This window comes from Rhinopithecus bieti, unplaced genomic scaffold (assembly GCF_001698545.2).
Source record: "Rhinopithecus bieti isolate Rb0 unplaced genomic scaffold, ASM169854v2 scaffold_27006, whole genome shotgun sequence".
In the NCBI taxonomy this organism is placed as follows: domain Eukaryota; kingdom Metazoa; phylum Chordata; class Mammalia; order Primates; family Cercopithecidae; genus Rhinopithecus; species Rhinopithecus bieti.
Genome location: NW_016813373.1, coordinates 363,282 through 389,954, shown reverse-complemented (window position 1 = coordinate 389,954; position 26,673 = coordinate 363,282). Strand labels below are relative to the sequence as shown.

At 43.7% G+C, this 26,673-nt stretch overlaps 1 protein-coding gene across 1 annotated transcript in view; it reads right to left on the bottom strand.

Annotated features, from left to right (window-relative positions):
• The window catches only part of LOC108512687 (voltage-dependent R-type calcium channel subunit alpha-1E), a 313,873-nt gene that overhangs the window by 160,429 nt on the left and 126,771 nt on the right, over window positions 1-26,673 (bottom strand). Inside the window, exon 7 of the mRNA XM_017848045.1 lies at window positions 4,218-4,321. Coding sequence (XP_017703534.1) covers window positions 4,218-4,321 — 104 coding nt within the window. The remainder of the gene's footprint in view (window positions 1-4,217; window positions 4,322-26,673) is intronic.

Here is a 26,673-nt window from a genome sequence, read left to right as displayed (position 1 = left end):
GTTAAGATGACTATGATGTCACTAAGCCACAGGAATTTTTCAGCTCCACTAAATCTTATGGGACCACTGTTGCATATACATCAGCCATTGACTGAAATGTCATTATGTGGCACATGACTGTATATAGTTTCAGCAAAACCATAAGCTCTTTTGAATATAATAACACACATTAGGGAATACATTAGTTTTATTTTTTTCTTATGGATAGCATTTTTAGAGGCCTCTGTCACCCTACTCAAATCTGTGCTTGATAATCTCTAGGCTTCTGTCATCCTAGACTTCCCTTCAACACCCTGGGAATCAATCTCTTCCTTCTCTCCTCCATCGAATCCCTTGTTTCCATGAGTATCACGTTCTTCTCTTTCTTCAATTATTTCCTTATTTTTAGTGACTCACATTCACCAGTAACTTTTTCAAAATGAATATCTAAAAATATTGTGACTGCATCCTAAAAAACAATTGTTATTTGAGCTAGGTATAGAAATCTATCTTGGAAATTATTTTCCTTATGAAAGTTTTAGGAACTTCTCTATTTGTTACTAACTTTCATTGTTGCCATTGAGAAGCCCAAAGCTATCCTGATTCCTATTTCTTTGTAGATAAATTCCATCTCCTTCCTAATTACCAGGCACTTTCAGAATATTTTTTAATCTGATGTTCTGAAATTTCATGACAATTCACCTTGGTGTGCTTGCTTTCCATTAGTCATGCTGAGTTTTCAGTGTGCACTTCATTATTAATTACACTCATTTGTTGCCTTTTACCTCCATACCCACCTTCTATCTCCCTGCTATAAAAATTATCATTAAAGTAAAATAAAATTTTAAAATTACAATATATTCAAAATGTGCCTTTGATTTGAATGTATTTTCACAAACTGTATGTTTTGTGTGCATGTAGTTTTATGTAAATGGTATCATATCACAGTGATTCTTGTTTTCACTAAAATCTATGTTCTTAAGATATCTTATGTTTCATGTGTACACAGTATTTGTTGCTCTGTGCTACATAGGATGCCACAGTACACACTGCTACATACTATGCCATGGTATACACCCAATGTTTTACCTATATAATCTCCCAGTTATAGACACCCAAGTTGCCTCCAACTCCCCACTACCATGAAATAATGCTGGAAAGAATATCCTTGCATCTGTCTCAACACATCTTTTAAACTGGCAATGTGAGTCTTTTGGTTCTGGAACATTTCTTGTATTTTTGTTAATTTTTTTCCTTTCCATTTCTCTGTTCTTTTTATAGAACTCCTATTATAGTTAAAAGTTGGATCAATAATGTTTTGTTGTTCTATTTTCTAGGTAATTTCATCAATTTTATATTCCAACATTATCTTTATATTTTATTACATTCTTATATTTTACATTATTTCATTTTATATTTAATGTAAATTTACTTTGTAAAATGAATGTACACTTTACATTAATTTCCAAGAGCCCTTAACCTCTAAATGGTTTTTTTTATTTATTGGCCTGTTATTCTGTAAATGAAATGGTTTCTCTTCTATCTCTAATTGCAAATACAGCTTTTAAAATTATCTTCTATTCCCTGCATTGTTCATATTTCCTCAATTTCCTTTTTTTATTCATGATTTTGTTTTTCACTCTTTCGTGTTGGGCATTTTCCTCAAATGCTGATGATCTCTAGATGTGTGTTTATATTTCAGAGCATGGCACAAAAGCTCACTGGCAACTCTGTATGCAAGCTTGGAGCTTGTGGAATGGTGAGTGTAATGGGATGACTGGAAGCCCCCCAAAAGATTTGTTCACATCCTAAGTCCTGGAATATGTGAATGTTACTTTATTTGGAAAAATAATATTTGTAGACTATTAAATTAAGGATGTTCAGATAAGAGATCATCGTGGCTTATCAAAATGACCCTAAATCCAATGACAAGTGGCCTTAGAAGAGCAAAGCGGAGGGAAACTGCACAGACATTGAACAAGAGGCAATATGATCACAGAGGCAGAGACTACAGTGATGTGGCTATAAGCCAAGGAATGCCTTGGGCTTCCAGAAGCTGGAAGAGGAAGAAAATCAATTCTCCTTTAGAGCCCTTGGAGGGAGCACAGCTGTATTCATCCATTTTCATGCTGCTAATAAAGACATACGCAAGCCTGAGAAATTTACAAAAGAAAGATGTTTCATGGACTCACAGTTCCACATGGCTGGGGACACCTCACAATCATGGCAGAAGGTGAAAGGCACATCTCACTTGGCAGCAGACAAGAGAAGAGAGCTTGTGCAGGGAAACTCCCTTTTATAAAATCATCAGGTCTTGTGACACTTAATCATGAGAATAGCATGGGAAAGACCCACCCCCATGATTCAATTACCTCCCACCGGGTCCCTCCCACAACACCTGGGAATTGTGGGAGCTACAATTCAAGGTGAGATTTGGGTGGGGACACAGCCAAACTATATCAATGGCCCTGCCAGATTTTGGACCTCTACCCTTCAGAACTATAAGAGAATAAAGTTTCTCTCGCAGTTTTAAGCCGCAGAGCTACAGTAATTAGTTGAAAGCAGCCATAGGTAATTAATATAGTGAGTCTCACCAAAGATGATGAGATGGGAACCTGTTTCCCTGGTCTCCCCCAAATATCAGTATAAATTTGTCCCTTCTCTTCAGACAGACAGTTTCCCAAAAGAGGAATCCTCTCAACTCCTACCAGATTGCTATGTTTTTAAGAGTCAAGCAGGAGAAGTGGGCTGGACTATGCACATTCAGTTTGTAGACTTGCATTTAGCCCTCCTGTTTTCAGTACAACATGTCAACACTACCCTCAGGTGCACCTGATGGTATAATTCCAGGCTTCTCTAATTCCACATCTACAGAGATTAAGTCTCCTAACTTTTGCTAGGGTGGGGATTGGATGAAGCAGATATCTGTCAGCATTGCCTGGAGGTTATAGTGGGGTAGGGCAGGGAGACTAATGTTCCTTACAAGGACTTTGCATCAATCCTCTTGTTTTTAGCACCATGCCTACCCCAGCTCTCAGACCTACCTGGTGTCTCCAATTCCTGAGCCTTTCTAGGGCTCCAAAGGACAATCAGTTTGCTTTTATACTGGTATTCCCTAAATAATTAAACTTCAGCTTTCCTACCACTGTCAGTTGCCAATTTTTTTCTGTGTTCAAAAATGTTGTTGACATCTCTCATCTCTTGTCATTCCTCTTGTTCCCTTTGTCCTAGTGCCCTTAAAATTTATTTTCTGTATTAGTGGAGTTTCAAGAAATGACCAACTTAGTTCAATCTGCCATGTTTAAATAGAAGTACCACCTTATAAATTTTCATTTGAAGAATGTATGCCACTCTGACAAAAAATTAAGTTCAGTTTTGCTTAGAAAAATAAAAGAATCTCTAAAATATGTCCCTGTCTCAGCTATCCTAAGATATTACATTATAATTTCTTCACACTCCATGACAAGTCCCATTTTTTCATCTTTGCTTATGGTGTAACATTCCCCTTCCTGAAATGTTCACTCCCATATAGTCTGTGTAATCCTACTACATATTTCATAACCCAAGCAAAATCCCAATCCTTCATGAAACTATCCCTGATGACTTCAGACTACACAGATTTGGTCTTTCCCCAAAACAAATGATTGTATCTTGTATAAGTCAGTAAAAGAACTCCTATTCTCCATTTCATGTGTTTGTATCATCTTCTTAGCAAAACATGTTTCTTAAGGAGAGGAACCACACCTTATACTTTGTGTGCTCCTAGCAATGCTTACCATGGTATTGGACACCAAATAGTTGCAGATTTGTATAAACTAATTCAAGCCACAAATATGAGAGTTGATGCCCAATACACTACAGAGTAAGAAACTTTTGAGGGAAAGCCTGTGTCTAATTCAACTTTATTTCCCTAACAACCAGCACAGTGTTTGACATAGGTCTCTGACTGCTGAGTTACTGAATGAAAGCGTGGATGAATAAATGAACTCTCACTAGATACTGTGTTCAGTGTTGTGCCTGACGTCAAGACTTTTTAATTCCTGAAAAAAATCAAGATTATTAGAACGACAGTTCACTACTGTATTCCCAGCAACTAGAAAGCATTTGGCACAGAAGAACTGCTCGGTAAGTGTCTTCTAAATGAAGGTTAAATGAATGAATCTGCCATGAGTCAGGAGGCATTAGTTTACAGTTAGCAGTCAGCAAATGAGTTAAGAAGAGAGAAACATCTGGCTCACCCGGAAAGCACTCCCAGGACTAGGTTGAGAACAAAGAAGGATCCAATGATGATGAGGGGGATGAAGTACAGCCAATTCCAGGTGGCTCCTAAGGCATCATTGGTCTGAAAGAAAGAAAAATGGTTCCTTAATACTTAAAGCCATCTTCCATAAGTAAAGCTAACATTCCTGCAGCTTCACAGAGGGTGATGTAACAAGCGCAACGCAATACAGTTAAATATTGCCTTACTCCATTCCCAATTTGGCATTACTATGAGTTAGCTCACAATCTCCCAGGTACATAATGAAGAACATAGCATCAGCCTCACCATAATATACTGAGTTGGAATATTCTCACACCCTCGCTTAGCACATGGGAAGACAATACAGAAAGGTCAGATACTTTCCCAAGGTCATGCAAACAACCACTGGTTTTATAGCATTTGGTAATGTGGGTTCTAAGCATCTGCACACAAAATTGGGCAAATTCTCAAAAAGACAAAGGCAGGTTGTGCCCAATCTATTCCACGGATGCTAGCAAAGGCCTTGACAGGATTATTTGGAAGAAATGTTAGGGTCCTCTGCGTCTTGCTCAGCCCCTGACCTGGATCCAGCTTGCTTTCTTCCATCACAGTACAATAGTACAGAGCTGGCCCAGGCCTGGCCCCAGCAAGGCTCTGGCCAGAACAAGGAATAAATCTAGATTTGAAGAGTGATCACTTGCACTCTAATGTTAACACTCAGTGAATTAAAAAATGCCTGCAAATCCATATTCTGGATTATCATATCATGAATCAGTTGCAAGACCCTTGAATGGTCAGGGATTGAGGAAGAATTATATCTTACGAATTAAACAAAAGAAAGAAGCAATTCTTAGCAGGATGTCTTATTAGAACCTTGAAATAGAGCCTGGGAGCCTCTCTAAAAGCTGTACCACTGCACTAAGGGTTCTCAGTCTTCCCTTTGACTCTTCCTGCCCTGACAGCACCTCCAAGTCTTTCCAAATAGTCTTCCTGAATTGCATTTCACATATGCAGGGCTTTGAAATCCCTTCAACCCCCACTCCACTCTCTCACACACAAACTCTAAGACCCATTTGAAACTTACAACAGATATTTTATCATTACTTCACTGGAAAAACAAGGCCAAAGTCAAATGTCATGCCTAAAACTCACAAGCTAAATTAGTAAAATTAAGACCAGAACTCAGAATTTCTATGGCAAAGTATTTCTTGTCCCTCCAATTTACCTTTTCCCCCTCTCACTGCTAAATTTTGAAAACATATTTTGATTCATTGTCCTCATGTTTCCTGTGGACTTCTGTGACATTCTCGTTTTCTCCCAAATTATCTCCCATTCAAATATTCCAGTCTGCAGAATATAGCCTCTTACCAATCATGGCAGCTATCACTGTATAGTCGATTCATCCACTAAAAACAGTTTGACTTTTATTTTAAGTTCAGGGGTACATGTGAAGATTTGTTATATGTGACTCATGTCACAGCGGTTTGTTGTACAGATTATTTCATCACCCAGGTATTAAGCCTAGTACCCAATACCTGCTTTTTCTTGATCCTCTTCCTTCCCCCACCCTTCACCCTCCAAAAGGCTCCAATGTGTTGTTCCCCTCCCTGTGTCCATGTGTTCTCATCATTTAGCCCCCTCTTATAAGGGAGAACATGCAGTATTTGGTTGTCTGTTCCTGTGTTGGTTTGCTAAGGATAACGGCCACCAGCTCCATCCATGTTCCTGTAAAGAACATGTTCTCATTCTTTTTAAGGCTGCATAGTGTTCCATGGTGTATATGTACTGCATTTTCTTTAACCATTCTGTCACTGGTGGGCATTTGGGTTGGTTCCATGTCTTTGCTATCATGAATAGTGCTGCAATGAGCATATGCATGCATGTGTTTTTATAACAGAATGATTTATATTCCTTTGGGTTATAAGCAAACCCAGTAATGGGATTGCTGGGTTGAATGCTAGTTCTGTTTTTAGGTATTTGAAGAATCACACCACTAAAACAGCTTCTAAGGCAATCTCCTTTCACCAAACTTGTGTTTTGTTTTGCCGCTACACTATTCAGAGAGAGATAATTGCAATTGAAGCAGAATAAAAGTTAAAAGTAAACAAGAAAACACTTTCTGAATGGGAAGGGACAGATGCAGACACCTGCCAATTTCAGTGTGTAAGATGGAGCTCTTTGGTTCAATCAAGTCTGGTCAGTTAAATACAATCAGGGAAGATGTGGGCCAGACCTCAGAGAAAACTGTTCCTGAATATTAGCAGAAAGATGCAGAGGAACTAGATGCCAAGAGTTGTGGAGGGTTTTAACGGAGGTAGGAAGCCATTTTCTCTGAGTTTGTTAAGACATGGACCTTCCCTATGAGCTGAAAAATGAATTGCAATGATATTTGTATAGCTAGCTCTATGTTTATTCATGATCACAAATCAGTCCTTCTGTAAGGCTGGCTAGCTCTGATGGTTCACCAGTAGAGTTCCAGATTAACAGGGTTTATTCACTCTATGGCTTAGCCAGCAGCCAAACCCCCCAACACCATAACATTCCTTGGCAACAAAAACTGAGTCTACATCCAGCACCCAGATAGGACTTTGTTGCCAATAAACATTAGCAGGTATCAGCAATAGCAATGATGAAATTGTGACTTTTAAGATATTTTTGTTCTTAAATAATTGAGCTACAGTTTGAGGGTGGCTCAGAGCAATTTCACATGGGTGACTACTTGCAAGGTATGCTGTAAAGAGGATGTCCGAAATTACATTGTTCTCATTGCTAGAGATCTGTAAGAAGTTAATGTATTTTGTGGAAAAGGGGCTTCTGTAACCAAAGACATTTGGGAAACACAGCAGATTATATTTTCTTCTGAGCCTGTGACGAGATCCACAAAAAAAGAACATTATTTACCTTGTTTACTCCATCATTTCATAGACGCTTTTGATCATGGAACCCTCATTTTCAGAGAAAATCTAGTAACACATCAAGGAATAAAGTCTATGAAATGTAGGAACTACAGTGGGTCAGAATCTGGAACGTGTTTCTCAATTCTATAAAAAACCATTGACGAGCAGTGTCTTTTGATTCAGCATTTTGTGAGTATGTTTTGGTGCTGCTTCAACCTATATTCAGGCAGAAACCCTAACTGTCTGCTCATTTCTGTATCTGGCACCTAACTAAGGGTTTGGCATGCATAGATGGTCAACTAATCAAAAAATGTCCACAATTCTAATAAGAAGATTCTCCTGTTAAAAATACACTGATACAGTTCATTCTGATAGCCCCCCTCAATCTGTGGAGATTTCTCTGAATTGTCGGAAACATTATCCACCACAGTGTTGGGGCCTGCTGGATGAAAAAGGAGGAGGATGGGAACTAGAAAGAGAAAAGAATAGCTGGGACGACACCAGCACCAGCAAGGCCCTAGGGATTCTTGAAGATGACTGACAGCTTAAAAGATTCTTTTGGAGAAAGTAGCTTGACAGCTCCCATAGGTTATCACACACCTTTTAATAGGCTTGCTCCACCCTCTCCACACCTTGCTCCTCTCCCCACCTTGCTCCTCTCCCTCCTGTTTCATTCTTCCTGGCCAGGTGGCTTCCCACTCCCCTTGCATGCTTGTCCATGGGTCAGTGACACACCCGGTAGGACAAAGGGACACACCTCGGCAGGAAGCAGGCTAGCAAAGGAATGCATGCTTCCCTTTTTCAAAATGGCACGGTTCTTTCTGAGGCCAGTTGGGGCTTCAATCTCCTTCTGATTCATCATTATTAAAACAAAATTGTCCAGTGTAGGAGAAACAATGACTCAAGTGTCCTTTGAGATTAAAAAAAGCAGCAGCAACCGACAACTCAAGGCAGCAAGTACCCAGAAAGCACATGAATTGGGAGTCAGGGTGAAGTTGCCAGTTCAACAGTGGAGTTGTGACTGTTTTCTTTCTCGTGGTGTGCACGTTTCTGTCTCAGCAGGAGGTGCAAGAGAGGAAGGTTGCCGTGAGTGAGAGGGAGAATCACTCATTCTCTCTCTACAGCATTCCCCCGGCTTCTGTGACAGAGTGGCAGTTCTCACAAGCTCCTTTCATGTAAGACTTGCACTCTATTTTCCCCAGCAACTCTTCCTTCAGGAACACGGGACAGCCATGCTAAGTACTCCAATCAAGATCCTGGCCCCACGAGAACCTTCACAGCCCAGACCTCTACTGTGGAGCAGCTAAGGGAAACCAGGGCCCTCCCTGCAAAGAATGCTGCCCAGAAAATGCTAGCCCCTCCATCCCACACCACTCATGCAACACCTCCTATGAGTCAGGCATCACAGAAGAGCGCTTCCGTTTGGTCAGTGTCCTCTTACATGGGGCACTGATGCTCCTCCCATCTCCCAACACCCTCCCCACCCAGCCCTTCCCTAGACTGGCATGCTGGCTGCTTTCCATCTTCCTCACCTGCCGATCCCCTGAGTGACATCCCCTGAGTGACACACATGCACACGTGCGCATGACGAGGGTAATGACAGACAGAAAGCAGTTCGGGGGCGGCGGCCCACCTGCACAGGAGTGCTCAGTGGGTACCAGTCCTGACATTGTGGGAATGTGTTCCTTTGGGAACCTGACTGATGGGGGTGGCGAGCTCACCCACTCCCTGCGTAAACAGGCACACATGGCAATTATCACATTAATCTCCAGGGGATTGGGGGAGATGCTACAAGGTAGGGTGGGAGGAGGATTGGAGAGAAGGATGGAGACAGAGCAAGCAGGAGGAAAGGGGCCCCCTGGGTCCCCTGAGCTGAGGCTATGTGGGCAGGGCCCAGCCCCCAGCCCCAGAGACAGGTCTCTAACGGGGTTCCCCAGGGCTCCATGGAAAACATTCTCCCTATCTGTGCAACCTCTTCACAGAGCAGCTCTAACCGGGGAGGCTGAATTGCCTATGATTGAGTGGGAGGGCTGAGTGTATTGGGGCTGGGAGTAAGGCAGATGCTGATTCCATGGTCCTTTCAGAAGCAAAGGGTCTCTGGAAGACACCTGCTCCAAAGGCTGGCAGCAGCACCTGCTGGTTAGAGCAGGGCTGGCCTAGGCAGGGTTTCTTCCACTGCGCACTGCCAGCACCTGTGGACAGACAGTTCTATGTGGTGGGGGCTGTCCTTTGTGTGCCTTAGCAACATTCCTGACCTCTACCCATTAGAGGCCACTAGTACTTCTCCAGATGCAACAATCAAAAATTGCCAAATATCCTGGGGGGCAAGATGACTTTTGATTAAGAACTGCTGTACTCAAGGCTCCATCTCAAGGAGAGATCTTCGGCTTCCTTAATTATTAACCGAGCTCAGGTCAGGAGATGGTTGGAGCACCCAACATAGGCTAGCAAAAAAGCCAGGCCATTCATCCCTCAGAAGCATCTGTCCAAAGCCTCTGCTGACCACTCCCGGGGAAAGGAAAATTCATAGAGCAGCGAGTAGGGAAGGAAAGAGGTCAGGGACTGATTCAATTGCTTCACACCTTCCCTCATAGCCACACATCTGGCCTCCTGCACCTCACAGGCCAACACACCCTCCCCTAGGCTCCCATTTCCTCCAGCACCAAGTGTGACAGCTCCTGTCCCACCCCGAGGGACTTGGATTCCATGTCTTAGAGTTGAAATGCCATATTTTTTATTCAACACATTCATGGGCCACCTACTATGTGACAGATACTTTTCTATGATTTCAGGATGATAAGTAAGACAGTCTCAGTCCCAGTCCTTTGAAACTTGTGATCTAATGGGGGAGACACCCATGAAGCAAGTGCGCACACAAATGTAACTTTAACTCTGGAGTGCAGTCAGTACTATGAAGGGAGCACAGGGCACTGGGGCAGGTGGGCCTGCATGGTCCAGGAAGTCAGAAAAGGATGTGTTGAAGCTTTCAGGGAAAACAATCACATGGGAGTCTAAGAAACTACCTTGGCTGAGACAGCAGAAGCCAGAAAGGCAGTGAAAAGGTTAATGATGGAGGTGGAAGAAAGAGGGAGGAAAAGATGAAGATGAAGACATGCCAAGAAGTGAGTGACCTATAAGAAGGAAAAGGAGGGTGGGAAGGCTGTCTCCGAATGAACTGCTACTACCTTGCAGTAGCAGCCCCCCAGAGCTCTGTGTGGATGTTATGCTGAAATGCAAGTCATAAAGGCACTCCTCATTTTGTCAAAATATATATCACTGGACAACCAGCCTCCAGATAACCCTAAGGCCTTCCTCATGTCCCTTTCTAGGCACTCTATCTCCCACCCCAAATGTAACATCACCCCAACTTTTAGAACAATCACTTAGATTGGCCTAATTGGAAACCCCATCTGAACACTTCCCTGCATGTGCTGAGCCATCCACAGGAATCAGCCACCCACCAGGACAGCCCTCTCCCACCCTGCTCCTGCCTTCCTCCCTGTCCGGCTCTCACCAGTAAGGACGTGGCAGGTTCTGTGGCACTCTCGCCCATGTCTCATCCCCTAGCTGCTACATAACTGTTGGCTGCTAATAACTCACACCTGCCTCACCCCTGTATGCTTTTCAGATGCTTGCCCTTGCCCGACAGACCAGCTTCACCTAGAATGTTATTCCTGCCCCTGCTGGTGATGATGGGGGGCTATAACAGATAACGACCTAACGTAGGAGTTATCAACGGCCCAGCCCTTTTGCCACTGGCTAAGACAACTGCTGTGGTGGAATTCACACTTTGGGCTGCCCATGGAACCAGGCTGAGGCTTTGCCTAGTTTTTCCCTTGACCTATTCTGCTTCCCTCACATACCTACGGGTAACTCCTAAGAGCAGTCCTTCATTAAAACACTGCCACAAGAAGCTCAACTTCACAATCAGTTTCTAGGGAATTTGATTTAAGGCATTCTATCAGGGTTTCGACCACCATACAAAGATGGCAACACCCCTCCCCTGAGACACCAGTTGGATGGTGTTTCTACCTCAAAGCCACTGTATGATTCCTCTGACCACACCACATTTTAGGAAAAGGATACAATGTACAGCATACCCCACATGTCACTGGGCAATTGAATGTCTATAATGGGTTTCCTGCAGACTAGGAAATCCAGTCATACTCTTGGAAGAGGATGATGAGAACAAGTCATCCAACTCATCATTCCATAGGAGAAGAAACTGAGCCCCAAGGAAGCAAAGCAACTTCCCTGAGGATCCAAGCAACTTATCAGCAGATCTGGGGCCACAATCTAGAACCAAAATGGGTCAACTTCTTGCAAACCCTTGACTCTTCATGCCTGCTTTAGTTCCAGAACTCTTAAAAGCAACCCTACCCATACTATTACCACCTTCTAGGGAAGAACGAAAGACAGATAGGACAGACACCACTAGGATCTTGCAGCCAGAAAAATGAAAGCTGTCTTCTCAGCCCCCAGGCAAGAGGCAAAGGTTGAGAAGCAGAGGAAAGAATGAGGACCTAGAGCTCCAAGTGAAACATAAGCACCTGCTGCCACCCAGCCAGGAGGCTGAGCCTGCCAGGCCCAGGAGCAGGGTGTTTCACTGGAACTTGGAGCCCTGAGTATATTTAATAAACATACTAAGCCTCCCCACACAAACAATCTCTGGAGGCAGCATCTGACTTAGCCGGGGGCCGTGATGAGTAAGCAAGGCTTCCCACACATTCTGGTCATTCTGAATCCTCTGGACTTGATGCAGCCACCATCTCCCCGCTGCCCAGAGTGTCAGTGATTGTCACTGAGGATGCAGCAGTGCCGTAATCGGGAACCACCTATTCTTCCCCTTCTTTTGCCAGCGGGAAAATGCAGCAGAGTGTTTGGCAATGAGGAGTAGCACAGAAAGAAACACTCCTCCTCCCAACCTACAAGCAGCCACCCGATGCTACCAAGACCAGGGTCAGGAGCTCTGGCCAGGCAGCTGCAAGGGCAGGCATGGCCCACCCCAGATGTGGGCAGCCCTCACCACTGGCACTGGGCTGGCAGGTACCTGTGTGTCAGTGAACACCCATCCACGCTCCTGGGAGGGCAATTCAAGAGCAAACAGCGGTGCCACATAGGACTACGAAAGCTGCCGTGGCAGGGTTTGCAAAAGTGGGCACCTCCAGTATGGGCAGGGTTCAGGGTCCTGCTGTGCTTAAAATCCCTCTGGTTAAATCCTAGTAATTCCAACATTGATGTCATGTGATGTTTATCCCATCCCTCCCCTCTCCTTTTCTGAACTCTGACGCAGAAGCCCAACCGGGAGACACCGGATCCTCTAAAGAAGGTCTTCTTGTAACTGCTGGGGCTGATCTGGGTTACACAGGGTTTCAAATATTCTATTCTCTCTACTTTTGTGGCATGACTGAAAATTTCTGTAATAAAAGTTTTAGGGTTTTTTCCAAAATAAAATTAGTTTATTTAACTAGTTCTGGGTCATGGGTGAATTTTAAAAGAAATCCTTTTTTAGTCAAAACAGGGAAAAATGTTAATAGTGATAACCTGTGGGGGGAGTGAGGGGTAGAAATGAGTTATTCCTAAAATTATTTTATACTTTGCAACTTTCATACAATAACAAAGTGTTGTTTCAGGGTTTGAAAAAACAATGATTATTAGAAAAAATTAAAAAGAAGGCCCTCTGCAACCACAGCCCAGGGTGCTGGAGAGGCAGACGCTCTGGGGGGCCAGGACAGAGGCAGTTGACCCTGTGCTGGGCCATCCAGGCTGGGATCCTGCTTTGCTTTGGGAAAAGGCCAGTGTGTTGCTCTGATACTACCCCCACCATATGCAGATCAGCCAAAGCAGGTGAATTTGAGAGAGGATTAAAGAGAACGTGCCCAGTGGTGATGAGCTAAAGTGCATCACCCCTTTGCCCCTTCTACAGTGCTTACTGATGAGAGATTTGTATTCTTTAAAGAGGGGCAAGCACCAGAAAGGGCTCTGAGAACAAGAGGGGAGGTGAGTATCAGAAAAGCAAAAGAGTACAGGAGGCTTCATATATCCTCTATTGTGAATGTTTTGTGCAATGCCCATCCTATTCCAGAAAGAACATGTTGGATAATACCAAGGTAACCTCTCTTCAACCAGTCCTTCTCTGATTCTCCACTTTGTCCTATGGTTATCAGGGATCAGTCCTTCTGGTTGCCATCATTTATTGCTTTTCTGATGTTCCCCTCTCCCTCTCACTAACAAATCACTATTTTCCACTCAGTCTAATATTAGTACTCTAACCTACATCGTCTTACAGATTTTAGAGCTGGAAGGAACCACAGCATCTTGCACAAACCCCTCATTTTACAGAAGGACCAAGGTTCAAAAGCCAAGTGACTGACAAAAGATACTCCATTCTTTGGTTATGGAAGTAGAACCAGAATGCAGGACTTCTGACCTCCAATCCACTCTGCACAGCTCTTCTGTTCTGTCCACTCTGTTTAGCACCTAATTATACACAGCCCTGCACCCTCTCATTATTTTGTATATAAGTAGTGTCACCTTAGGCCAGGCACGGTGGCTCACACCTGTAATCCCAGCACTTTGGGAGGCCGAGGCAGGCAGTTCACGAGGTCAGGAGTTCAAGACCAGCCTGGCCAACATGGTGAAACCCCATCTCTAATAAAAATACAAAAATTAAGCCGGGTGGGCGTGCCTGCAGTCCCAGCTACTCAGGAGGCTGAGGCAGAAGAATCACTTGAACCCAGGAGATGGAGGTTGCAGTGAGCTGAGATCGCACCACTACACTCCAGCCTGGGTGACAGAGCGAGACTCAGTCTCAAACAGAAAAAAAAAAAATTGTGTTGCCTCATTATCTCATTTGAAAGCTACCTGAGATTAAAGATCACGATTGTCTCTCATGTCCTCTGAAGGTTAAGACCACTGATATTAGACCTGCAAACACTGGCATTTAATGAAGATAGGAGCAAGGATAGATATGTCATGTAAGGCTTCCTGAGACTGTACTTTCACCCAGACGTGAAGTGGAAGGTGGATTCAGTTTGGCCAACCAACAGTTTGGCCAATCCAAGGAGACAGAAAGAGGTGGGAATGCTAAGGCCACAGATGGCTGCTTTGGTGGTAGCAAGCAAGGCAAGGTAAGGCCTGAAGGATCAGATCATGGAGGACCCTGAATGGTGGCATAAATTGTTTGGTTTTGCTCAGTGCCCATGAACTCTTCCTTCTTTCTTCTCTCTCCTGTCCCCTTACTTCACCATTACAAGTCCTCTCATACTTGAAAACACTGTTAAGCCGCTATAAGGTTTTCCCTAAACATGTCATTCTACTTCACTCCAGAATTCCCCCAGCAATCAGGCACACCTCCCAGTAGCATACATATTCATTCAACGCTTTTGAGTGTGTACTCTGCACACGATGAATGAGAAAGGAAAAACAGCTCTCAAGGGCTTTGGTATCCATAAGAAGGCTAAGTCATGAGTACAAATACCTATAATAGAAAACAGAACATTAAGTGCTGCACTCAGGCATTTATTTACACTTATTTATAGACCTTCTTTATATGTGTTCTGTCTCTTTTACATATTGGTCCTCCATTCCCATTAGGGCTGAATGTTTCTTAAAGACAGAACTGCATCTTTATTTCTATGTTCACTCTACCAATGCCTAGAATATTACCCCACAAACAGGAGATTCTCGATAATGTTGTTTACTAATAGGAGATTAGAAACCTGCTGGCATTCTTCTGCTTCAAAAGCCTATATAAGTTTCCTTCTCTGGAAATAAATATATCACCTGTAAAATGTCATCTCTGTTGACATACAGCAAGTACACTTAGCTAATTCAAATATTCAGCACAGCCTATAAGAGCAGACGCTCAAGAAAAAAGCTTTAGATAATCATTTTTCATGGCTTTCATTCTTCCCTCCTCAATGAATTCTGAGCAGAAGGTGAATTAATTTATCACTGAACATCTCTGTTTTAATTAATGATTGCGTATCAAACACTACGTAAGTCTGGTTAGCCCCACTGGTTTCCTGAAGAAGCCCCAGGACAGTTAGTTTCGCTTATTCTGTGGCCACAGGAAGCATTCCTATTCCTTAATAAAAACAGGTTGAAAGCAAGGAACCATGGCTTGTAAGTCTTTGTATCTCTGGAACCCAAGATAGCATCGATGAAAGACATGCTCAATAAGTCTACATCAGTGTTGATGGAGTGATAATGAAATGTCAGTCCTACATGCCTATCCATGACCTGAAGGCCTGAGGGTATATGGGTGAGTTGCTCCAAGATGGCCCTACGAGGTCAGTTTCTCATAGCACACTGAGCTACAGATGTGCACAAAATATCCTCCTCTCACCTCTTTGACAGACCTTGGAAACAGTCAGTCCCCAGGCTGGTCACCTCCACTTGTAAGTAGCCTCATCCACTTCCCTTAGTGCCATATAATTGTTATTTATAGGAATCACTGTGTCAGGCGACCATCTGTGAGTAACACTGATGCCAAATTCCTCCCTTCAGTAGGTGCCTGTATCAGACAACAGATGTGGGGTTCCTTCCCACTCAGACTCCATATTTCTCATTCTGCTTCTCCTCTCTCTCATGGACTCTAACTCTCAGGTTTCAATTCTGCCACTCCCAACCCCCTTCTCTTTTCTCATCTCTTGATTTGTACTCTCTTATTCACTCTCCTGCTGCCCTCCTAGAAATTCATCTTGGCTCTCCTCTTTCCCCAAAGATACACAAAGCTCATTCCAAATGAGAATCCCCATTAGTTTGGGGCACAACAAGGTTAAAACAAAATAGAGATGATAAAGGAATCATGTTCATTGTTTCTCCAATCTGGGAAACATCGGAAAGAATCCCTTTTTACTTTGACCACTTTGCATAGCTCTCTCTGCCATTCATTAGGGTGGAATGCAGGAAGAGCAGTAAAGATGGGAGAGCAACACAAGAATGCACACAAGCTTGTCAGAGGGCAGAGCCGACCTAAACCCATTCAGACTTCTTTCTGGAAGTACTAAGAAGACATAATTAAAGCATCTTTATCTGAACATTTTCCTGTCACTTAGACCCTAAGGCTCCATGTAACAAAGGGGAGAAAAATAATAATGGTTTCCACTTGTTAAGCATCTACTTGGCCAGGTGCAGTGGCTCACACCTGTAATCCCAGCACTTTGGTAGGCCAAGGCAGGCAGATCACAAGGTCAGGAGATCGAGACCATCCTGGCTAACACAGTGAAACCTTGTCTCTACTAAAAATACAAAAAAATTAGCCAGGCGTGGTGGCAGGCACCTGGAGTCCCAGCTACTTGGGAGGCTGAGGCAGGAGAATGGCGCAAACCTGGGAGGTAGAGCTTGCAGTGAGCTGAGATCACAACACTGCACTCCAGCCTGGGTGACAAAGCGAGACTCCGTCTCAAAAAAAAAAAAAAGAGTAAATAAATAATAATAATAATAAAGCATCTACTCTACTCTAAGCTGGACATTGGACCAGGTGAATAGCATACATTAATCTTCATAACCACATGCAAGAGAAGCGCTATTGCAGTTGTACATGTAACAAACTATTAGTTTGTTTTCACACTGCTATAAAGAACTGCCGAAGACTGGGCAATTTATAAGGAAAGAGGTTTAATTGACTCACAGTTCAGCATGGCTGGGGAAGCCTCAGGAAACTTACAATCATGATGGAAGGGGAAGTAAGGCACCTTCTTCACAAGGAGGCAGGAAGGAGAATGCATGTAGGAGAAACTACCAAACACTTACAAAACCACGAGATCTTGTGAGAACTCACTCACTATCATGAGAACAGCATGGGGGATACTGCCCCCATGATTCAATCACTTCCACCTGGTCTCTCCCTTGACATGTGGCGATTGTGAGGATTATAGGGATTACAATTCAAGATGAGAGTCTGGGTGGGGACACAGTCAAACCATATCACAAACCAACAGGCAACAAGAACAACACAACCCAGGCTCAGAAGGCACAGGGGATGTGCCAAAGCTCCCACAGTAAGCATACTGAAGATTCAGAATCCACACCCAGCCTGGGCCTCTCTTCTTAAGAAGGTATATTGTATTGCCTGGGTTAGAGGGCAAGGGGTTAGAGACAAAATAGCAATGTTTTAACTCAGAATATATTTGAGAATGGAGCTATAGATGCTGGTATTTACAACAATACCAGCGGAGAAAATAGTTTCTAATTTCATATTGTAATCCTATTCCAATGTTGTGTTGTTTCAATTCCTTTGATATCTACAGCCTAACTTGGCAATTCCTCCTCTGCTCTGGATGTCAGATAAGTTTAGAAGACTGTCACACCAAATTCCCTGGCTAGTTGTACAACAGCCATTTTGTTGCCAGGGAGATCTTGTAAAGTGGGGCAAGTGATTCCCAGGCACAGCTGGTTTCATTCTTCAGAGCAGGGGAGAGTTGTCATTTCTAACCAACACATCTTGCCCTGTCTCTCCCCTGCTTAATACCTTGCAATGGGGATTTGCCCATGACAAATGACTGACCCAACCTAGCCTCTCTAGCTCATCTGTCTCTCACAGCATCTGCCTACCTGTATACCAAGTCACACAGTCACACCCAGCTTCTTGCAATCTATGCCATCTTCTTTCCTATGTCTAGTACCTAACTATTGCTCATGTTGTCCCCACTGCCTATAATGTCTTTCCTACCTTTTCCAGCTGAAAAGCCTCTGCTCAAACCCTGATTGAATGTTACCTTCACTAAAACACCTTCCCAGAGTCAGTCACTCCCTTATGCCCTGCACTGAATTCGACCATACCACTTAACTGCAACATAATCATTGTGGGCTGGCATGTTGTTCACTTCTACAAGACTTGACACCCTCAAGAACAAGAAGCAGGTTTGGTTTATCTGTTTCTGGCCCAGAACTCAACTTAGCTCTCAGTAGGTGCTCAGCAAGTGTTTGTTGAATGAATAAACAATTAAGCGAATAAGCTGAATGTATGGCTCCCATTAAATCTGAGACAAGCAGAAAGAATGAAAGACAGAAAGACAGAAAGAAAGAGGTGATCAGAAGGATTTCCCCAAGAGTTAATTAAGTGCCTAGGGTTTTGTTTTTTTCCCCACCACTAAAATGGCAAAACTAGTAGATGATTAGGGGGCCTTTATCAGGGATTATCACTTAAGAAGCCCTTCCCAGGTATATCTTGCCACAAAGAACTTCTAATCCTCTCTGAAGAGAGTCTCTATCACTCTTATCTCTGATGAGCTCAGAAAAGATTAAAACAAAACTGGTAGACTCTGCTTTCTCATATAGTTACAGTCTCAGCTGACAGGAGAGACTTGACTCATCATGAATGTGGACTGTGGTCCTTGTAGAGCCCCAGATAAAGATTGGGAAACGCTCCCTGACTTCCAAATAACAAGAGGAAACCACTTATCTCAGGGATGGGGCGGGGGATGGTCATATCAAAGAGGGGAGAGGGCAGCCTCTTTGGAGAAAGTTCAGAAAACAGAGGCTCTTTGCTGATGGGCATTGCTACGGAACACTCCGTTAATGCTGACAGCACCAGCCTCATGGCATTTGGGCCTGAAAGTGACCCTGGTTCTCTAGATGGCAAGACTGGGCAAGGCTAAGCTTGAAACTCTCACACCCCAATCTGAGGGTTCTGCCTTCTTCAGCTGTGTCAACCAGAGACTGTAAAGCCTCAGTCCTGACAATCCCCCTTCCTCCTCCAAAATAAGTTTCATGGTCCAAATCCTGGCCATCCATCAGGGCCTTTCTTATATTCCACTGGGGTGCACCGATTCTCCAACAGCCACGTAGGGCTGCTTCCTCTGATGGGTGCTCCAAGGGTTTTTCAGGCCTGCTTTGGAATCCTCTGATCCCCACATTAAGGTCCAGCCCCCATCCATTCTCTTGACAAAATCCTAGAGATTTATTTAGTCTGGAAGATATCAATTTCTCTAGGTCAATTCTGTGATATTCAGCATCAGGTCAAAATATGTTGGTAATAAGAGTCAACATGTTTTGGAGTAATTACTATATATGTTTTGACTACATGATCACATTTCATCTTCTCAGTAATCTGCTGAAGCAGAAACTAGTACTATAACCTTTTCCTCTGATGAGGAAACTGAGGCACAGAATGGTTAAGTAACTTGCCTGAGGTTGCACAGATAATGACAGGTCAGGACTATATCCCTAGCAGTCTGACCCCAGCACTCGTAACCAATATGCCCTGTATGTGGTAGAGTATCTGAAACATAGTAAATGCTCCACAAACATTAGATATTAATATTATTATTTAAATAGGTTAAGCTCAGTTCCCCTTAGACAATTCTTGGCAAAGAAAGAAAAAGAAATGCATAGGTCATTATTATTTATATTCCTGTCATCTAAATATTTTACTTGCCATGAACAAGGAGTTGGTTGTATACTTTGAAATCTCTTATTATTTGTAGATTATTACAATACTTATCACCCCATATAATAATTACTTATTCACTGTATCTTTTGTACAGATCTGTGAACTCTTAGAGGGCAAGGTTTTATATTTCTCTAAGTAGCTAGTACCTAGCACAGTGTTTCACACTGAATAGGTGCTCAATAAACATCTGTTCTATGAATGGATGAATGAGCTAATCAAATAATTTAGAATCAAAATGCAGAGGAATATTCCAGCCACAGCCAAATCAAACTGGGTAAACAGTCTAGAGCAGTGGCTCTCAGAGTGTGGCCCCTGGACCTGCAGTGTCAGCATCATTTGGGACCTTGTCAGAAACGTACTTTCTTGGGTCCCAGTGCAGAGTCCAGATCAGAACTCTAGGGCAAGCTCAGCAATGTATGTTTTAACAATCCCTTTAGATGATGCTTGCTAAAGTTTGGGAACTACTGTTCCAGGAAAAAATAAGAAGTCTACCATGAGTAGCTTTAGCTGCTACATTGATGTATTATATCTAGGAGCAAAAAAAGAGGGAGAGAGAGATACGAGGAAGGAGAAAGCTTGAGGTTCAGTGGGGAGGAGGAAAGATGACAGAAGGCTGTGGGGAGAGATGGAGAGGGAGGAGTAGAGTGGGTGAGAAGGAGACTGATTCACCTTGCAAGTGACTCTGAATGAAATGGGTTCATGATATCAACTGGGTGCTGCCATAGCAACAGGTACAGCCCCTCCCACAATCCCTTCTCTAGGATGACCAGGCATCAGACACACCTACGCTGAGTCCTGAACCCTGCAGAAGGATGTAAGTTTCAGGAGTTGGAAAAACAGGGGGAAAGCTTAAGGGAGGATCTTCCCACATGGGCTCTGGCCCCAGTGGGGCTCCTGGAAAGGCTGCTTCATAGCATAAAGGTAGAAGAAAGCGGTTCTGTCTCAACAAGCAGTGAAGGCATATCTGGCTGGAAGTCAGTGTAGAGGTGCTGGGGTGTGTCCTCTGAACACCAGGTCATACCATAACCAAGTCTGGCTAGGATGGCATGGCTGCCCTGTGGGACTTCTTACAGGAAAGAATGATTGGCTTATGAGGAAAGGGAGAGAGCCCATCGTAGAGGCAGGATTAGAAGCAGAGGAAGGCACAGCGAAGTGGGGTTCAGAGAGCAGGGATGGGTTACTCCAGAAGCCAGGTGAAGGGACGTACCTGGAGAAGGAGAACAGAAGCAGAACTCACACAAAAATTCAAGGTTGGAGGCTCTGATAGGCTCCTGCCTCTGTGGATAATGAGGAGCAGGAGGCTCACAACATTGTCATTGGCCTTTGCTGGAGCTTCCAGGGCACCCACAAGGCAAGCACACACATAACTGGCCTCCCGAATAAAGCCAAGATGGGGACTGCAAGAGGAGGACATCGAGATAAGCCAACTGCACAATGCTCTATACGCTCGATGGAAATAACTTAGTAAAAGCGAGTTTACAGCCAATTAGACATTAAAAGTAAGATATAATTGCTGTTGCTATGTTTGTTTCTAAGAAGAAATGTGTTATGATTAGACTAACAGGCTAGTGTTAGAATTCTGAGCAAACTGCGTGGAAGACAGTCTCGCTTTTTCTCTCGCCTCTTGAGGGAAGCAAGCAAATGAGAAAATGCTGAATCAATAAGCTATGGCTATGTTCAGAGTATCTGCCCTTAGATAATCTTTGTGTAGCCTTGAACCCTTTTGCAGAGGAGAGGAGAACGTGCCGAGAGATTTCTCATACCTGATTTCTTCTAATCCTCATAATGACCCAATGAAGTCATCATTATCACCTCCATTTTACCGAACAGCAAAATGAGCTCAGAGGTGTGAAGTGACACGTAAGTCATAAAATGAGAGCTAGGATTCGAAGCCACATCTGCCTGACTTCAAAGACCATGTTCATTGACCCACAACCAACAGCATGATCTGTCCACATTCATGGAAAGGGGTGCAAACAGGTGGGCCATGAATTACCCAAGGTCTGTGATGCCTTCTCCAGCCAAAACTGGGTAGCTAACTGGACAGGTTATCTCTGTGAGACATCATAGGCTAATGGGAAAACCCTGGCCTCACCTCTTTCTTCTTTGTGCTGTGACATTGGGTAAATCCCTTAACCTCTTCATGCTTTAGTTTCTTAATTTGTATAATGGGAATGATAATCCCTATCATGGGATAGCACTTGGAAAATTACATGGGAAGTACAGTTTGAGGCCAGACACGATGACTCATGCCTGTAATCCCAACACTTTGAGAGGCCAAGGCAGGCAGATTACTTGAGGTCAGGATTTTGAAACCAGTATGGCCAACTTGGTGAAATCCTATCTCTACTAAAAATACAAAAATGAGCCGGGTGCAGTGGCAGGCGCCTATATTCCCAGCTATTCAGGAGGCTAAAGCACGAGAATCACTTGAACCTGGGAGGTAGAGGTTGCAGTGAGCCGAGATGGTGGCATGGCACTCCAGCCTGGGTGACAAAGCAAGACTCCATCTCAAAAAAAAAAGGTATAGTCTGATAGTTATTAGTAATTCCCCTCTCCACCTCTCTGCCTACCATGGTATTCATTGTGCAGTTCACTTCTCTGCCCCTTAACTGCCTCATCTCTACATTGCATGAATTAGAAACAGTGCAGCTAAAACACTCCGCTCAAGCTATGGAAAGCAGAAAGCATTCGATAAATATTAACTATGGTGATAAGATGAATTTGAATGCCTGGAGTGGATACCATAATATTACACTCAGGTTCTGCTTTCAGGGCAGACACTCTTATTCCCCAGCTGCTGCAAACATATGCCACACACAGCTGCACCCTTCCTTGGAAACTGTCCCTTGCCTCGATGAGAGACACCTCTGAAGGGACATCCAGTTCTGGTGGCTTGAGTAAGCCTTTCCTCTGTTCAACTTTGGCTGTTTTGCATCCCCGGGTGTATCTTCCCAAGGCACATTTCGATAGATGTTCTGCATGCAATTCTCTTTTGCACAGTTGACTCCCAGGGAAACCAACCTAAGATAGTACCTATATCTTACAGGGTGCTAATAAAAAGTAATTGACAACAGTAATAATATTCTCCAAACTCAAAAGACTGTGGTATTGTTTAGGAAACTTCTGGAGGCTTTAAAAAATTGTCGACTGGACTGTGCATTCTTTGAAGAAATGGATTGTGTCTTGAATGTCTTTATGGTTCCTCCAAGTGCCCTGTAGATGGCAGATGCTCCAGAAACATTTGAGTTGTACAGGTTTTATTTCCATTTTGCCCAGAATCAAATCAATCTGCACGGGTCCAGGGGATACAAATTTCATTTCCACGGTGTTGACACATGTGGCTCATAACTGGAACACACAGAGGCTCAGCAATAAGGAACTTTATAGATGAAATCCCTCTGACAGGATAACGTTGTAAAATGGGGCCAGACAAATCACAGCAGGAAGTGGATTACAGATGGGCTATGACTATTATTAATTCTTTTAAAATTAAACATTAAATATGGAACAAAGCCCACAACTGTAAAGACAGGTGTTACTGACCTGATCCCTAGCATCCTAGCAAGGGAGGCATAAGCTCCTTGGGGGCCAGCCAACCCCCGGCAGCAGGCTCCTTTCAACACCTGCTCCCACCGCATGCCTTGACCAGGGTGACACGGAGAGCCAGTGGCAGCACTTGGAATAAAAGCCAGCTCCCTTACTCCCAGACCTGTATTCTTGGGTTACTCTATACCCTCTATAACTGGCTCCTCTGGAAACATATGGATAGAAGAAAAGAGGAAAGGCACAATCTTACTCATTCAGTGCAAAGAAACAGGTTAGCTCCCCACTCTTGCTATCCCTCAGGGATATCTCTGTGGAGGCTACAGGGTGAAGAGAAGTTGAGAAAAGAGGTGTCATATGAAGAATGTGTAGCTGCCAATATTGCATCAGCTTATTCAATTCAAGGGGAATCTGGTTTAGCCTGAAGTCCTTGGGGCTACACTAGGATGAACTCTTTCAGATTCTCAGACAGATTTGTTGCTGTTGATACTGTCTCCTATACTTCATGCCCTACCTCTGAAATTCCCTGAAAATGTGAGTTCCAGTGGGATCTTGAGATCTACCTGAGGTAAATCTGATCTCCCTGGGCTTGTGGAGCCTTCAAAGGGATCTAGGAACACCCATGTGGATCAGGTGTCTCCCACGAAGGATCTGTCAATGCAAAAAAGTGGTCAAGCCTGGGGGTTCCTCAGCTCTCTACTTTCAGCTTGCAATGAGGGAATAAAATGGGCATTTTTGCCAGGTAAGCTTTTAGTCTAGTCCCTGGAAGCTGAAGATCCATCTCCTTCTCCTCTTCCTCCCTCAGGTGCTCCAGGGTTTACTTGATACTGACAAGCACCATCCCATTGAGGGGGCAGGCAGGAGGCCTACCTCACCACCCAGCTGTACCGCAACAATGCCCTCTCCATTTGGGAATATGGCCCAGGCACTCCCTTGGAATCCTGAACACACTCCAGGCACCTTTCTTCTTACTGAACACCACCTATGCTCAGAGCACGATGCTGAGGAGCACACTGTGAGAGGACACCTCTGGTATCAGGCAGCTTAAGATGCATTCAGAGAGATTGAAAACTGCAAGGATTCAAGGCACAGCAAATGATACACAGACAAGAAAAAAAGACATTTAGAGAGTGGGATAGGGCCTGAAGGCTTGAATGGTCCCACAAGACTTTCTCAAAAGTCATCACCCTGGACCTGAAACATTAGAGCTCTTTTCAGAGTAAATCTATTCTCAGTCAGAGGTCTCCAACATCAGCCCAGACTAATCAGCACACAGCCTGGGCTGCAGGACTACCTATAATCACCTAATTAACTGAGGATCACGCACCTGGCTGGCAGCTCTGCCAACCTGGGCACCAGGCCGAGAAAGCTCCCCTATTATGCAGCTATGCAGCATCAGGCCAGGTTTGTTTGTTCTTGGAGAGTAGGCCTTCAAAGAGCCCTGGGGCTGAGGGTGAAAAGCCCAGGGCTCCTGCCAGCCAGGCCTTCCAGCTGCCTGAGAGCAATTTCAGAAGGTGCTGGCCAGCCTGGCCTGGGAGGAATTAGGTCAGGGTCAGAAAAAACGACACTTGGGAGGTAAGCAGAACTCGAAACCAGTACACATGGACAGACTCTGTTGCCTCTGGCTGAGAATAAACATACTCTGGAAAGAGCTCTAATGTTTCAGGTCCAGGGTGATGACTTTTGAGAAAGTCTTGTGGGACCATTCAAGCCTTCAGGCCCTATCCCGCTCTCTAAATGTCCTTTTTTCTTGTCTGTGTATCATTTGCTGTGCCTTGAATCCTTGCAGTTTTCAATCTCTCTGAATACATCTTAAGCTGCCTGATACCAGAGGTGTCCTCTCACAGTGTGCTCCCCAGCATCGTGCTCTGAGCATAGGTGGTGTTCAGTAAGAAGAAAGGTGCCTGGAGTGTGTTCAGGATTCCAGAGGAGTGCCTGGGCTGTATTACCAGATGGAGAGGGTGTTGTGGCAGTATGGCTGGATGGTGAGATGGACCTCCTGCCTGCCCCCTCAGCGGGATGGTGCTTGTCAGTGGGAAGTAATTGACAAATGTTTTCTTTTAAATACTAGCCAAAGTAAGAGATGAATGAATATTAGGTTTTAAGGGGGTGGGGAGGGGGCGTGGGGAGCATGTTAATTACACTGTTTTGTCCCATGCATGAAGGCAAAGCCCTCAGGAAGAGGTGGAGAGTTCATCTCACCTGGCATCACAAAATTGTTTTCTAGCTGGTTTGAACAGCATTATGGCAGAAAAAGTGTACTAATCTGTTCGTAATTTCTAGGTACTTATTTTAATTGTCTTTGTACATTAAATTACAAAGCCAATATGCATACAACTGTAATACAAAGATGTATATAGAAAAAGTTACTTGCCCCCACCCTCCCTCCAATCCCATCCTGCTGTGATAAGTGCTTATGGCTCGATGTGTGTTCTTCCCACCTGTCTTCCTGCACATTCAAACTTACACATAGCATTCTGCTATTTTTTTTATGAGATCATACTATACACATTACTCTGTAACTTGCTTTTCTTATTTAAAAAACACATTGTGAATGTGCCTCCAGGACAAGCACCTAGATCTAAACTCATTAAAGTAGACCCACACAGACACACAGAACCACAGATAGGCAACATTCCACTAATCTTCCTACTAATGTTAGCCAACCTGATGGATAAAGAACGCGTCCAATTTATTGCTTTAATTTGCATTTTTCTGAGTTTTAGCATCATTTGTAGTGTTGATTGGCCATATGGATTGCCTTTCCTTTGCATCGCTTACTCACTTCCTTTGTCCATATTTCTATATGTTGTCTTTTTCTTATAAATTTACAAAGGCTCCTTATATATCACTTATATTAGAATTTTGTTTTATGTGTAATTTTTCTCAGTGTATTAATCATTTGTTGACATTACTTGTGGTGTCCTTTACCATACAAATTTGTAATTTCTATATAATCATTTTTAATGTTGCTAAGTCAAATAGGAGAGTTCCCACTAAAACTGAAAATATTCATGTTTGTTCCCTCTCAATGTTATTTAGGGGTGCCCTCCTACTTCATGAATATAGATTGAACTTACAAATTGAAGTAAGATAATTAACACTACAGAAACTCCACAAGTGTATTTGATAGAAAAGTTGAGAGAAAAATAATAGTTAAATAACCCCTCCCTGGCCATTAGGGAAATAAATGTTGCAAACAACTTTTCCCCACTACTCACTCCACGTAGAAGGCTAAGCAGAGATCATCAGCTGCTTCACTGCTTGTCCTCATACTGAAACTCCTCAACACCAAAGTCCTTCCAGTTAGTCAATCCCAAACCTGCCTCTGATCCTGGTCTTCCTTGGATGGGCATCACCCAAGCAAGCTCCTCCTCACATCTTCAAATCCTTCAGTAACCCCTGCCCTGGGAAGCCTTCCCCAGACAGAGGGACTCTGCACTACCACAGCTTCTCTGCACTCCTAGGATTTGCATTTACCATTTCCTACGGTAATTGTTTACCTGTCATTCTTACCTACATTCCCAGTCCCTATCACCGGGCCTGAGACATAGTATTTACTCCTTAAGTAGTTGCTGAAAGAAAGCGAGCAAAAAAAAAAAAAAAAAAAA